General features: G+C 46.8%; 2 protein-coding genes across 8 annotated transcripts in view; one reads left to right on the top strand and one right to left on the bottom strand.

The window, feature by feature from the left end:
- Dab2ip (DAB2 interacting protein) overlaps positions 1-3,781 on the top strand; it is a 249,500-nt gene extending 245,719 nt beyond the window's left edge. For both annotated transcript variants that reach the window (XR_013438282.1, XM_078048125.1), the window contains one exon: positions 3,638-3,781. Coding sequence is in view for 1 of the 2 variants with exons in the window: in XM_078048125.1 (XP_077904251.1) it covers positions 3,638-3,641 (4 nt within the window). In the remaining variant the exon portion in view is untranslated. The remainder of the gene's footprint in view (positions 1-3,637) is intronic.
- Positions 1-13,801, bottom strand: part of Ttll11 (tubulin tyrosine ligase like 11) — a 243,304-nt gene that overhangs the window by 41,820 nt on the left and 187,683 nt on the right. For all 6 annotated transcript variants that reach the window (XM_078048135.1, XM_078048133.1, XM_005320921.5 and 3 more), the window contains one exon: positions 4,080-4,319. In XM_078048135.1, coding sequence (XP_077904261.1) covers positions 4,080-4,319 — 240 coding nt within the window. The remainder of the gene's footprint in view (positions 1-4,079; positions 4,320-13,801) is intronic.

Raw genomic sequence — 13,801 nt, forward strand, 5'->3', positions numbered from 1 at the left:
TGCCCAGATAAATCTGAGAGTAGAGATTATCGCCTTTTACCATTGAGTTGCTGCTGGGATTTCTTGGTACATTTTAAAAAGAAAAGTCTCTTATCAGTTTGCGCTATTTTGTCTACTTCTTGCCCCCATCCTTGGTTGTGGCAGACACTAGCTGGCGGGGAGGGGGACTCGTTGCAGGGTCCGTCTGTTCTGGTGGCTCCTGTCCCCACCTGAAGACACTCTGTTTCATTCTCCTGTTCAATGCAGCTCCAACTAATGGCCTTGGCCACAGATTGCAAATGACGGCTGCAGGACCTAATAGTCTCTAACGTCACACAAATGGGTTTCTCGTGCAGATTTTCTTAATTATGGAGAACAAAGGGAAGGAAATCAGAAAGCCTATTACAGAGAGGCAGATTTGTAGTGATATTTTCAACCTCACCCCCATTCCATTCCAAGAGCAGTTTGGTTAGGCCTCTTCTTTGCTTTGGACCAGTCTCAATTCTGTTTTCTCTACAATGCAGTGTACTAACGAAGCAGCCCTCCTAACAGGTCCTCCTTGGCTCTCAGACTGCAAGTTAACTACTGATGGCCTCTATGGGCAGTCATGCCTTAACTGAATCCACAGAGTATTTAAAATTATTTTTTGAATTGCCAACTTTAACCTTTATATATATATATATATTGAGATTTTACATCAAAATTAGTGTGTTCATCTTCCTTTGAAAAACCCAAAGTTCTGGTGACCTGTGGATAATGGCCCTTCCCTTAGGCCTGCACCCAGCTGCCCAGCCCTGCCCTCCCCACCCTTTCACAAGTAGCCCGCTTTTGGCTACTCACTTTGGCTACCCCTGCCGGCAGCTGCGATTCCCAGGGCAAGCTGTTTTTTCTCCCTTCAGTCCTATACTGCAGTAGAATTTTATCAGGATTGAAGAGGATGCTTTCCAGGCCTACTGTGGGTCCCTGCATGCTTCCCCAGGGCCTGAGTACCCTCCTGACAGGGTTAGCCTGGATGATAAGCTTCTGACTTCCACATCTGGGTCACACCTGCAGTCCTTTTTCCAGCTGTTTCTCCTGCCTGCATTGTGTGCATCTCTCCCTCACAGCCCGGAAGACTCCCCTGTAGAGCTGCCCAGACTCTGTCTCCCCTGGGTTCCACCAGGTGGACAAGGATTCCCCTTTCTCACTCCTCACCCTCTGATCACAGCCCCGCCGGGGAGACCTCACACCCTGCCCAGACTCTGTCAAAGGATTGCATTGAGTTATTTACTGGTCATGGGCCTCTATTAGACTGGGATCCTCCGGGACAGGCAGGGTTCTCCGTCTCTCTCTGAATGCCCAGTGGCTTTCAGGTGCTCAAGGAGAGGTGGAGACAGGGTAGATCTTGCAGGGCCAGGGTTTCACACGAAGCCAGGATACTCTTCATTCTTTCTGGCTTTGAACTGGGACTTTTGTGCAATGGGGCAGCAACTAGGGAGGGGCCAGGAAGTTCCTGCCTTGGCTCCAGAAGGGCAGCGGCAGTATCACGCAAGAGAAGAATCCTAGCCCGCCCAGCCTCATGGTTTGCCTGGGTCCTGTGTCTTTCCACAGTGCCTCAAAAGGCTAATGACATGTGTCCTTGTCTCTAAGCTGTTTCTCTATGTTCCAGGGCCCAAGAATCATGAAGGAGAGGGACTGTCTACTTCTTTTTCTCTGTAATGGGATAACAGTATGCACAGTTAGAGAAGGTCTATTTACACATTTTACTGGATTCCTATGCAACTGGCCAATAAGATGGACAGTAGAAGTCACTGGATATAATTTCCAGGAAAGATTTTAAAGGGGTCTAATTCATCTGGCAGAGACCTTTGCTCTTTCTCCCTCTTTCTGCCTGGAACTCACTATGATGACTGGACTTTGAGCAGCCATACTGTGACCATAAGGCAACCCTGATAGGTCTCTTTTGGTGAAAATCAAATGCATTTCCTAAATGAGTCAGAGGGCATCATGTTAAGTAGCATTTTTAGGGCAATTAGTTAATGTGCCTTTTTTGAAAATTTCCACAGCTTAAGACAATCCTAATCTCCCATTTAATAAGCAGCTCCCATGAACGAGGCATCGGGCAGGGTGCTCTCTGTATATTACCTCCCAACCTCGTGGCAACTGTGCAAGGCAGGAATGAACATCTCCATTTTTCAGCTGAGGAATTCAGACTCAGAAAACAAGGGATTCGCCCAAAGCCACACAGATATTAAGTCACATGCTCGGTTCAGAAAGTCTGACCCCAGATCCAGGCAGGGTCCTTTGACTTTCCTTCCCCTAACATCTCCCACCTCCCAGATGAACACAAAGTCCTTCTCAAAATCACCCTGCAAACGCTGCTTCAGGTTCCCTCAGTGGCAAAGATCGCTGCCAGTGTCTGTGTTTACCACTCTATGAAGAATATCAGAAAGGGCTACTTAGAATCGTGAGCTTTATCTGGAGAAAAGCTCTGGCAAAAATCGTTTCTGACCCAAGGCTTCTAATTCTTTGCTTTAGTGAATAAACTGTGAAAAGTGTGACTCTGAGGTACAAGCTGGAAATATCAAACCAATGACAAGAGAATGGCAGCTACACTGAGGGTCCTCAGAGACCTTTTTTGAGGTGCATGTGCTATAATTAGTGGCCAATGAGCCATTTCCTGTTGAAGCCAATGCCCGGCTACTGGATAGATCCAGGGTTATATGTTTGGCACACACTTAATGGTGGAAACCTATTTTGCACCTGACTCTGTGCGGGACCCCGTGTGTGTGTGTGTGTGTGTGTGTGTGTGTGTGTGTGTGTGTGTGAATTTACATAAATATACATAAATTTTCATGGAATTCTTTGAACATTGTAGGAAGAAATCAATACTTATTGCTCACTGACCACACACTACTGTGTTTCTGTGCACCCTTAACTAATCCCACTCACACACACAATCTTAGGACATAGGCAACTTCATCCCCATTTTACCGGACATACAGGACAAAGTCCTGGGAGGCTCAGGGAGGGTCGGAACCCCCCCTAGGGTTACACAGGCAAAGTGCTTCTATATTGCCCCAAAGTGCCCCACGGGTTAGAGGCCAATTCATGAGTAATCTTGGGAAAATGAGAGGCAATTTCTCACTTGGCAGGCTGCAATAAGAATACTTCTTTGTTATCATATGTTTTATCTTTAAAATTTATGCAAATTTTGTATTATGCTCTATAATATAACCATGTTATTTTTATACTAGAACAAATGTATTAAATTATTTATTGGCTGAATTATTTAGCTTTTCCCTCCTGAAATTGACACTTTGGAAGGCTGTGCTTTGTTGCTCTGCTGTGGCTTTGTGAATACTGAGCCCACAGACGTGCACCCCGGGGAGAACACCAGATTAAGATGCACAAGGTCTGCCTGACTCCAAGGGGCAATTATTAATATGGTTTTGGTGAGTCCCCCACCCCCCAAGAGTTCATGTGTGGGATGTGTGGTCCTCTGTGTGATGGTGTTGAGGTGGAGGGACCTTTAAGAAGTGGGGCCTAATGGGAGGTCCTTAGGTCATTGGGGGCTGTCATCAAAGGTAGCTCTTGTGGGATCCTGAATTTGTTCTTGGCAGAGTTGTTATAAGAATGAACCTGACCTATGAATTGCTCTCTGGCTTCCTGTCTGCAGGTGATCTCTTTCTCCTGCGTGGACTCCTGTCGCGACACCATCTGCCGTTAGGCCCTCACCAGAGATCACACCAATGGGATCACCTGATCTTGGCCTTTTCACCTCTAAAACAAGCTAAATAAACCTCTTTTCTTTATAAAGTTACCCAGTGTCAGGCATTTTGTTTAAGTAATGAAAACCAGGCTAATATAACAGAACACAATTGTTTTTAACCAGGAACCCAAGGTTGTGAATGCTGTCACATAACATTCGTTAATTCATTCAGCAAATAAAAGGTCACTGTGTTCCAGGCTCAGTGCTAGCCAGTAGGTCAATCCAACCTCAAGTGGGGTACTGATCCAGCACCACAGTCTCCCAGGAGCAGTGGGAGAGATTTGACCAGCCAGATGTGAGACTGGACTCCACCCTACTCAAAGCCCAAGAGGAAGCTCATCTCACTGACCTTATGAAGGTACGAAAGCCGGTTGGTCCCAACTTCATTGTCCCCCTGATTCCCAGGAACCGGATAAACAAATTTGCCATCCTGTCCACCAGGCGCAGGTAGTTGAACTGCTTTGCGTACTTGGGGAACACCTGCTTGAGGCAAATGGAGGGCAGGTGGGCTTCAGGACTGGAGTCTGGGGCCAGGTCACTGTCCAGAGAGTCTTCCTTTCCGGCCACTGGTTTTTGGAGCTGCTGATACCTGAAGTACACAAGGAATTCATGATAAATATACAGCTCTCTCCCTGCAAGTTCGCCTTGGCTTTAGACCTACAATGATCTCAGGAAACAAGTATTATCACTATTTTTATTTTGCAGACCAGAAAACTGACCTCTGAGAAGTGACCTGCCCAGGTTCACCTCGCTTGTGTGTACTGGGGTTTGAACCCAGGGCAGAGTCAGGACCAGAGACCTAACACCACCTCCATTCTGCCAGCCTGGTTTCCCAATATGGAAAACCTCCTTTACTGTATTCATACTTCAAGAGAAGGCTCCATTCCGGAGCAGTCTGGGTTTGATTTCAAACTCCTACTTATGGGTGGTAATTGAATAATTAAGAAATATAAAAATCTCATTGAGAGCTGGCAAGAAGCCATAGGCACAGTTCAATGAACAATTTGCAAGGATGCCTGAGTTACCCAATTCTAGGAATAGGAACAATCACATTTTCTGGCTTAACTGTTTTCTTATTTGGAACTCATACAAAAACCGATCATAGCGTCGTGATTCCTTAGTCTGCATGTTTTATTCTGAAATTATTCACATAGTCAAGAAAATTAGCAGCTAATAACTCTCAAACATCCACCTGCAGCTCCGGATGCTCTTCTCACCTCTAGATCCACATTTCATTTCCCCTCACCCCAACTCTGCGTCCACATCTCCTCGGGTGTCACCACCATCTGCAGTCACCCAAGCGGGAACAGTCAAGGTAGATGCACCTCCTCCTCTTCCCCTGCCTCGGTGGCCAGTTCCACCTCTGTGGGCCTGAAGCCAACTCTTGCTCTGCCCTGCCTAGACCTCGTCACCTCCCACCTCCCATCTGGACGGTGGCATCAGGACCCCTACCTCGAGCCCTTCCCATTCCTTACACTGACCTCCATGTGGGCGCCTGCCTTGCTGTGTTTGAAGCACACCTGGGAGGGCTCCTTCCTTGCTAACTCTCTTCAGGATTCCTGAGTCTCTGTTCCTCATTCTAGTGCTCAAAGCCCTTCCTGATGTCTTCTCAGGCCTCCTTGTTCCCAGTTCCCTCCTGGCCAGGCACACTATTCCTTGAACTTGCCCCTCCAGCCTCACCGCCCATTGGCCTGGCCAAGACCATTTCTTCTCTTTGTGAAATGGCCTCATGCCCAGCGCTCCACTTCCAAGCAAGCATGCCATCCGTCCCCAGGTCGGGCCATCTTGGTTCCTTTGTACCTGCTTTCCCCAGCTATGGCTGCCTGGCACTTCTCTGGCACACCTTAAAAATCCACCGAAGTGTCTCCCTAACCATGCTGATGCCATCCTTCCCCGCCCAGCTCCCAGCCCTTGGGTGATCCCCCACCCTGCCCTGCACTGATTTCCGTGCCTGCCTCTCTATTCTGTGAGCTGACGGAAGGCCTGGGCCACAACTCATTCTTATTTCCGTAAGACCTGGCACATATTGGGTGCTTGGGGGAATGTTTTATTGAATTTGTTGAATGGGGAAAGTTTGCTTTTAACAGCAACGGCAGCCCCAAAGAAAATAACAAAGTTGTGAAGCTTCATAACCTATGAGCCCTTTTAAATGGGAAAGAAGATCAGAAGAGAAACAGCCCAGCCAGCTGGTCCTCTCCTCATACCGGTCTGAGAAGCCAGCCTCTGGGAAAGAGATCTCCCTCGTGTGAACAGAAAGTCAAGAAGTCCTGTCCACAGTTGCTTCCAGGTGGTCAGAGGACAGAACCAGAGTGGCACGAAGGGAACTCCCCTCAAAGTCCAACAGAGGGGAGGGTCTGGGGGAAACAAACTGCACAGAGGAGGGGCCTGATTCCCTGGGAGGCTAACACGCCCACCAGTGAGAGATTTTCCTCCAGCAAAATGGTTTTGTCATCGTCACCTTGAACTTCAGACAGTAAATAAAAGTCAGGTGGTTACTTTTTGGATGAAATGAAGTGTTTTTTTTTTCCCACGAAGGTTATCGGAAGACAAATGAGAAAAAAAAATCACACTCTTACTGTAAATTAGCTCTTAAATTGCTGGGTGAGTGGCAGTCAATGACAGGTAAGCAGTCACTGACAGTGGCAGTCAGTGACGGGAAGATTTGGAAACGTGCGGCTTGAATACACCATGTAACCATGAAAATGGCCCAGAGGACCCAGTTGCAGACTGTCCCAAATTTGTGATCTCGGTTGTCTTCCTGCAACTCTGTGAGTTAGACTGTGGTTGTACTCCTGCTCCAGATGGAGAAACGGAGGCTCAGAAAAGCACCTCTTGGAGCTGTCTGAACCAGGATTATAAATCAGTTCCTCCAATCCAACACACCTTCTATTTTATCACCCCTTTGTTTTAAGCCACATCATGATTTATGTTGCAGGTTACAAAACCTTAAATGATGTTTTTTATTTTCGATGTTAAAGAGCTTTACTTTTTAGATTGTAAAAGTAATTCATGCTTTTTGTAGACATGTTGAGAAATGCATAAAGGAATCAAAATCATTTCTAATCCCACAACTCAGAGATTAACACTATCAATATTTTGATATCTTATCTATATTTATGGATGGGATAACATTATGTGTAAGTTAAATCCTTTTTGCACATTACAAGCACCTTCCCATGGCATTAACATGCTTTCATGAGCATATTTCTCCTGAACATGCAGTATTTTGTATTCAGCCTGGACCAAAATGTAATTAACCATTTGTGCTCAGTTACCGCTCACATGGACTGTTGTTTGATTAAATACAGTCTAGCCATCTGTCCCCCGAGTAATATGCTCTTTCCGAAGCATCACATGTCACAGCTACATTAGCTCTGGAGATCACTCTGGCCAGTGGTATCATTTTGTTGTGTAAAACATAGACAACACAATATCCACTGTTTTAGCCACTTCGAAGTGTCCAATTCAGTGGTGTTTAGTAGATTTACAGTATCGTGTAACCACCATCACTATCCGGTTCCAGGACATTTTCACAATGATGTCATTTTAGAGAAGAACTTTAAACCCAGGTAGACAGGGACACCCGTAGCAGTGGTCATTTAATCAGCACATGGTCCGGGGTGGTGGCTTAGCATGGGCTGCCCTGATGATGGGGACCCCCACCTCCATGCTGAACAGGTTTTTCTGACAGCATGCCAGAGGACGTCCCCTCAGGAGTCCACCTGTGTCCCATCCTGCCCTGGAGCTGTACAGAACGAGTTTGTTTCCTCTTCTACCCTGTGGCATTTCACATTTCTTTCAAGGGTTTCTGCGTCTACTGAGGGATACCAGTCCCCACCCTTCCTGAATCTCAACTAATAACCCCAGGACAAAAAGATGGCCACAGATGTCACGCTCCTGGATTCCAAACCACAATTCACAGGGAAGTGTTTTTATTCAACTGGAAGAATGCACTAAAGACATAGCTGATATATAAGAGGAAATAAAACAATGAGAAATGGTCTCTTTGCTGGAGATAATTGCAATTATCACATTGAGATCCAAGCCATCACAAATACTGAAAATCCTGTTTTTACTTAATAGCATTTTAATGGAAATGTCTGGCTTATGAAATAAAAGTGACTGGTAAAGAAAATATAAATCAAGCTTACTAGTCCTTTGGGATCGTTTTTTAAAAAATTGAATTTGGTATACCCTTGAATCATTAAAATAGGGGAAAGAATCCTGGGATGTTTTATCTGTTATCATTTTTCCAATAAAATGGAATTCTTTTTTTTTCATTAAAACTCTTGTGAAAAACCACCTATCTCTATTTTGCCTGGAAAGCTTACTGTTAAAAATTGCCACCATTTATTGGGATCTACTCTATGTCACACATATTGTGCCGAGTCGTTTACCTCTAGGCTAATTGGCTTCTCATGATGGTCCTATGAGATAGGTGGAAATGATTCCCATTTTGCAGATTAGGAATCCGAGGCCAAACAAGGGTAAATACTCAAACTCACACGACCAGTCTCGGGCTCAGGATTTGTGGTTGGGACTGTCTGACTCCATGCCCCTCTAAAGGCCCCTCTATCAGTTTACCATATCATTCTTATACTATTTGATTTAAATCAAACCAAATCTTTCTTATGTATGAACCATATGCTTTCCCAGAAATTAACAAAGTCAGGAGGTAGATATGGATATGGTGAGGTCAAATTCTAGCTTCAGAGGGTTTGCTTGAATTCTCTCTTAACAGAAATAATGTCCATCTCCGTGCCATCAGTCATTTACCTAGGCATGAAAATGTTCCCAAGCACTCCCACATCCCCAGGGTCTCTGGGTGAAGTGGACAGAGTCCCTACCATCCAGGAGCATGGGACCAGGCACAGGGGGACGAGCACCTACTCAGAGATGACTTGGTAGAGCCACAACCAGGCAGCCAGCTCTTAGTCTCGTCTTTCAGGGAAATGCAGCTTGGCTTGGCAGTGCTGGGATGAGAATGTGGTAGATTTCGAGGAGTGGCAAGATCCAAATGACCCACTCTCCCACTCTCCTCTGGCATCTGGATTGTGCTCCTGGCAATTCTGTGGCTGGGCAGGACAGCCTGGTGGGCAGTGGTGCCTCGTGGCAGAGAAAGGTAAGCAGGCCCCTTCCCCTGCTTGTGGCCAAGATGTGTCCTTCTGTCACTCGATTTCGAATGTGCATGTTTCTTGTTGGCATTCCTGAAAGAAAATGCTAACCATGCGCCAAAGAAGTCCCTTAAATTAGGCCTGCAGCTAATTTAAAGAGTTGGAGGATGAAGTCACTAAAAATAAACGTAAGTACCATGTAGCCAAGCTCTGTCACTTGATAAATCTCTGCCGCGACAGAGGCTCCATTTGCTTGATGGGTGATGCTTTGCAATTTAAGGAAAAGGTGACAGACTACGAAACAAGAGTCCAGAGTTACCAAAGCAGGGAGAGAAGGACTTGAGAGGAACCGCCGTCTGACAGTCACATCCCTTAAAGCCCCAGACGATGCTGGGTGTGTTCCCACCGGTTCTTCGCGCAGTCGCCCTGCCTGCCCCGGACGCTCATCTGGCCTCACTAGACCACTTTTCTTAGCCCAGAGTAATGACAATGGCAACATAGCCCAATGGGGGCAGGTTGGCTGGCACTTAAGTGTGTGCCAGGACTGCAGCTAAAGTGGCATCCTGATACAGCCCTATGGAGGAGGGGTTAGTAGCATTTCCATTCTATAGATGAGGAAACCAACGCCCAAGGAGACAGACCCACACGTTGTGGATCTAGGATAGAAACCCAGGCAGGTAGGCTCCAGGGTCCTTGTGTCTAACCACTGCATGATGCGGATTCCTCACACAGGGAGCCCAGGCACTGAGTACCTTGAGAATTAGCTAGGTTACTTGTAACATCTCATTTTGGTCCTGGCCAAATAGGTTGAGCACTGCTAATCTAAAAATCCAAAATGAGAAGAAGTGTTCCAAAATCCACAACTTTTTGTGCACGGATATAATGCTACAAGTGGAAAATTCCAAACCTTGCAACTATTTCATGCACAAAACTTCTTAAAATATCACATAAAATTTCCTTCAGGCTATGTGTGTAAGATGTACGTGAAACATAAATGGATTTTGTGTTTAGACTCAGGTCCCATCCCCAAGTATCTCATTAAGCATATGCAAGTATTCCAAAATCTGAAAAAGAATTTGAAACCCAAAATGTGTCTGGTTTTCAAGTATTTTGCATAAGGAATATTCAACCTGGGCAAATGACCCCCATTTTACTGATGAGAAAAATTTTTTCGGAGAGGTTAACCTACTTTCCAAAGGTCACTCAGCTATTAAATTGGAACCCAGATCCGTTTGAGTTCAAAGTCTTGGTGCTTTCCACTTTATTACCTCAACTTGCAACTTTGTGCCTCCCAAGTTGCATAATTACAACTTCTCTGAACTCATTTTCTCCTTCCTCACAGTCATGGAGAGAAGTCTCTTACTCTGTGGGGTGGTACCAGGCTGGGAGGGAGAAAGGAGGGGTTCTCTTGTAGCCCATGCCCAACACAAAGTGGTAGTATTTTTAGGATCAAAAATACAGCCTTTTGATAGAGTACCAAGCTCCACCGGCAAGGGGGGCTTGTAAGTGACCTCACTGTGGCTTCCTGGGAGGGTCCAGTGCTCATCTGGATGGGCTGTTCTGTTTCGTTTGCCAAACAAAATCAATCTGTTACTTTACAGTGAGGGGTTCACGTGAATCGCTGACACAGAATGTTTGTGGAATGCAAATTAGCCAAGGACCCCATGGCAACAGCAGCCGAGCGGGCCTCTGTCCTTGCGCAGAGAGGGATTTCAGGACACGGGCTTGGGGTTGCTATGTGAGCATCTTACCATGAGGCCAGACAATGAAGTAGTGAAAGGACAAACGCGAGGACGTATTCTAATGCCCAGCTCCCACAGACCCAGAAGTAGTGCCATTTCAGAGCTGGAGGGGCCTCGAGGGGTCATGGGGCCCAGCCCTCTCATTTGACGGATGAAGGAACTGACAGCTCATTTTAAAAGACCTCCCAGTACGCTTCTTTCCGACAGGGCGCTCTCTGCCCAGCGTCTTAGCACACAGCAAGTGTCTTTCCTGCTGTCCCTTTTGCTCACTGTGGCGCAGAGCAAGGAACATTCTGTGCCTGCTGGCCAGGGAGGGACCCTGCTGGGTGGCTTCTCCCGACTGCCACCCAGGAGCTCCAGGTGGGTCAGTGCACGAGCTTGGGAGTGGTGAATCAAGGCATGGTTGGAATCCCAGCTTTGCTACTTGCTGTCTCGTTTTTCACTGGAACACAGAGAATGGTTCTTCAAACCACGAGCCGTCTTGCTCCTGTTGCCGGGCACAGTGGAGGAGGTTCCAGCCTCTCGGTGTGGCGTGCTGTGGTGGTCACCTGCCTCCTCCTCTGTGTTCCACACGCTCCCTCCTGCCGTGAACATGCTTTTCCGAATATGCCACAGGAAAATAGCGCATCCTTCAAATCTCGGGAGTTCGTGTCACCTTTTCCAAAAGCTTCCTATCTTTTTTGGAGCAGAATCAAGGGCCCCTTTGTGTACAGCCCACCACTCTTGTGCATCTTCATCTCCATCATCATCGTCAAGAAACTAAGAACTTGATCCATGTCTTGCACCATGCAAAGCCCGCAGGAAACATTATTTTCTTCTAGTAGTTATCACACTTGTCCATAAATGGCTATTTGTGTAACTGTCTGTGAAGTGCCTGTTTCTTTCATTAGATAGAAAGTTCCAGAAGGGCAGGCACCACTATTGCTCGATTTAAGACTATACCCGGAGCCTCAACACAGCTTCCTTGTCAATATATCTGACAAGGAAAAAGAGTCATCGTTTTTACGAGCTCTCACAACAGTCCAAAGAATTAGATGCCATTATTCACTTACAGTCATTTACATCTGGGAAAACTCAGGCTCAGAGACGGCAACTCCACCAGGAGGCTGGGTTTGGACCAGGTGCCCTGTTTCCAGAGGCCACCTCTTTAACCCCTACACTGCCACACGTCCCTTCACTTCTGCTTGACAGGATAGGATCTTTCTTCTTCTTTTTCTCTCTCAGTGGCTGGGAAGAGCCTGTTTCTACTCTGGGAGAACAAAGATTTTCCTAGTGGCAACAGCAAGAGGCTCCGTGACAATTGTAATCAGCGGTTGTATTAGCCTGCTTTACCACCTCCAAAATTAGCAGAAAAGGCCAACTTGAGCTCTCTTTGTAAAGCTCTGCTAATGAAGGGATCCTTTTAATTACACACTCAGCACATGTCTGCAACACAAAACATTTCAGTGTTTAAACACAGTTCTGCACCAAAGTATAGGGCTGCATCGGTGCAGGCGATGGGGGCGGGGAGCCATGGGCAGAAGTTATCCTCGGCCTAGATTGTAATTTCTTCTTGGCATCCAATTTCATCTAAACCCAGTTCATTTTTTTAATAGTAATCCTAATTCTCTTTTGTAGGCTACGTATTCAATGTTCTATGTGATAATAATTCCTGGGAACAAGAATAATAGTCACCCTGGATCCACCCCTTATTAACTGTATGGCCATGGCGGAAGCCTTATTGCTCAGCCTCAGTTTCCCTTCTGTGAAATGGAGATAGACAATAGAATCCACCTCACAGAGGGATTTCACAGGATGATATAAACAAGGGGTCAGCCTCCTGGCTAAAACATAGTACCCGTGAAAGAAAGGGTAGCTGTCACTGCTCGTTGGACACATTCATTGAGGGTCCACTCTGACATCAGGGGCAGCTATAGCCCACTACCTCCAGGAAGAATTCACTGTCCCCTACAGCCCATAATTTTTTTTTCCTCAAAGAACTTAGGTCCTAAAAAAACTAGTTTAAAAAAATAGATATTAGCTGATATATTAGGCATGCATATTAGCAACCAGGTCCATGGAGAAAGTCTAACTTTTTCCTTTATGTCATTTGAATTCCCCTAACATACAGTTGTTGTCAAAATCCATTACAGTATTTAATTTCTCTTGTCACTGCACAAGTCCCCAAGCAGGTATCCCAGCTGCGTGCAGTGGTGTTTCTCACTGAAGTACTAAATGTTGAGTTACTGTGGTACGTTTTTAGATGATGTCTCCCTGGTGGCTCTGGATTTCGTGAGTTCAAGTACAAGGTCAAGGCAGGGCGGCAGAGCAGCAAGGGTTAGAGGGATTACGAATCAAGCAGGCCTGGGTTTTGGTTTTCATACTGTCAGTTACCATCTGAGAGACCTTGGGAAGGTACTTAACCTCTCTGGGCATCAGTTTCCTCATTGGCAAAGTGGTGCCGATGTCCAACCCACAGGGTTTTGGCAAGCACTAAAAGGAAGCCAGATGCAGCACTGGCTCTTTACAGTCTCACAGAGGCGGAGACACACAGGCCGGGGCCAGAGGCTGATGCCCTCACCACTCCCTTCCTGAAGGACACCTTAAGGAGCAGCGTGACAGTGGCCAGATCCGCTGGACCTTGATTCCTTTTTTCCCCCCACAGTAACTTCCCTAGCATCCGTTCAAATAAGCAAGGGGTCAAATAAATTCACACCCACATTTGACCAAATTGCCTGGTCCAGATTTCCATGCCAATGGGACTGGTGGACCTTGCCCCCCACAGGAGAAAGGAGAAGAGCCCACCCCTCCCTTTCCCTCCTAATAAGCAGGAGCCAAGTCAGAGCTGCGTCTTGCTTGGTTGTCATGGCAATGCCTAGTGACCTACCCCATCCTGCCAGACACACGGCCTGCGTGGGAGGGCAAGGAATGGCGGTGGGAGGTGGCAGCGCAGGACGAGGCAGCCAGGTGCTCCACAGGTTCCTGAGAGGAGCATCTCCCCACCACCACCACCACTGGCGAAAGGACTCCCCGCGCGGGATGCAGGAATTCATTTTTATTGTTCGGGTGATGATGAACAGATTCACAGCCCATCGTGAAGGCCAGTTCCAACCCAGAGAATGGGCAGTTACTTCCTCATCCATGACACTCGGAGTCCGGTGAGGTCCACTGGGCCTCTCCAGGGGTGCTTGGCATCTGGGGAGACCTGGCTGATGGGATCCCCGCCACTGGCTGTG

This window comes from Ictidomys tridecemlineatus, chromosome 4, assembly GCF_052094955.1.
Source record: "Ictidomys tridecemlineatus isolate mIctTri1 chromosome 4, mIctTri1.hap1, whole genome shotgun sequence".
Lineage (NCBI taxonomy): Eukaryota > Metazoa > Chordata > Mammalia > Rodentia > Sciuridae > Ictidomys > Ictidomys tridecemlineatus.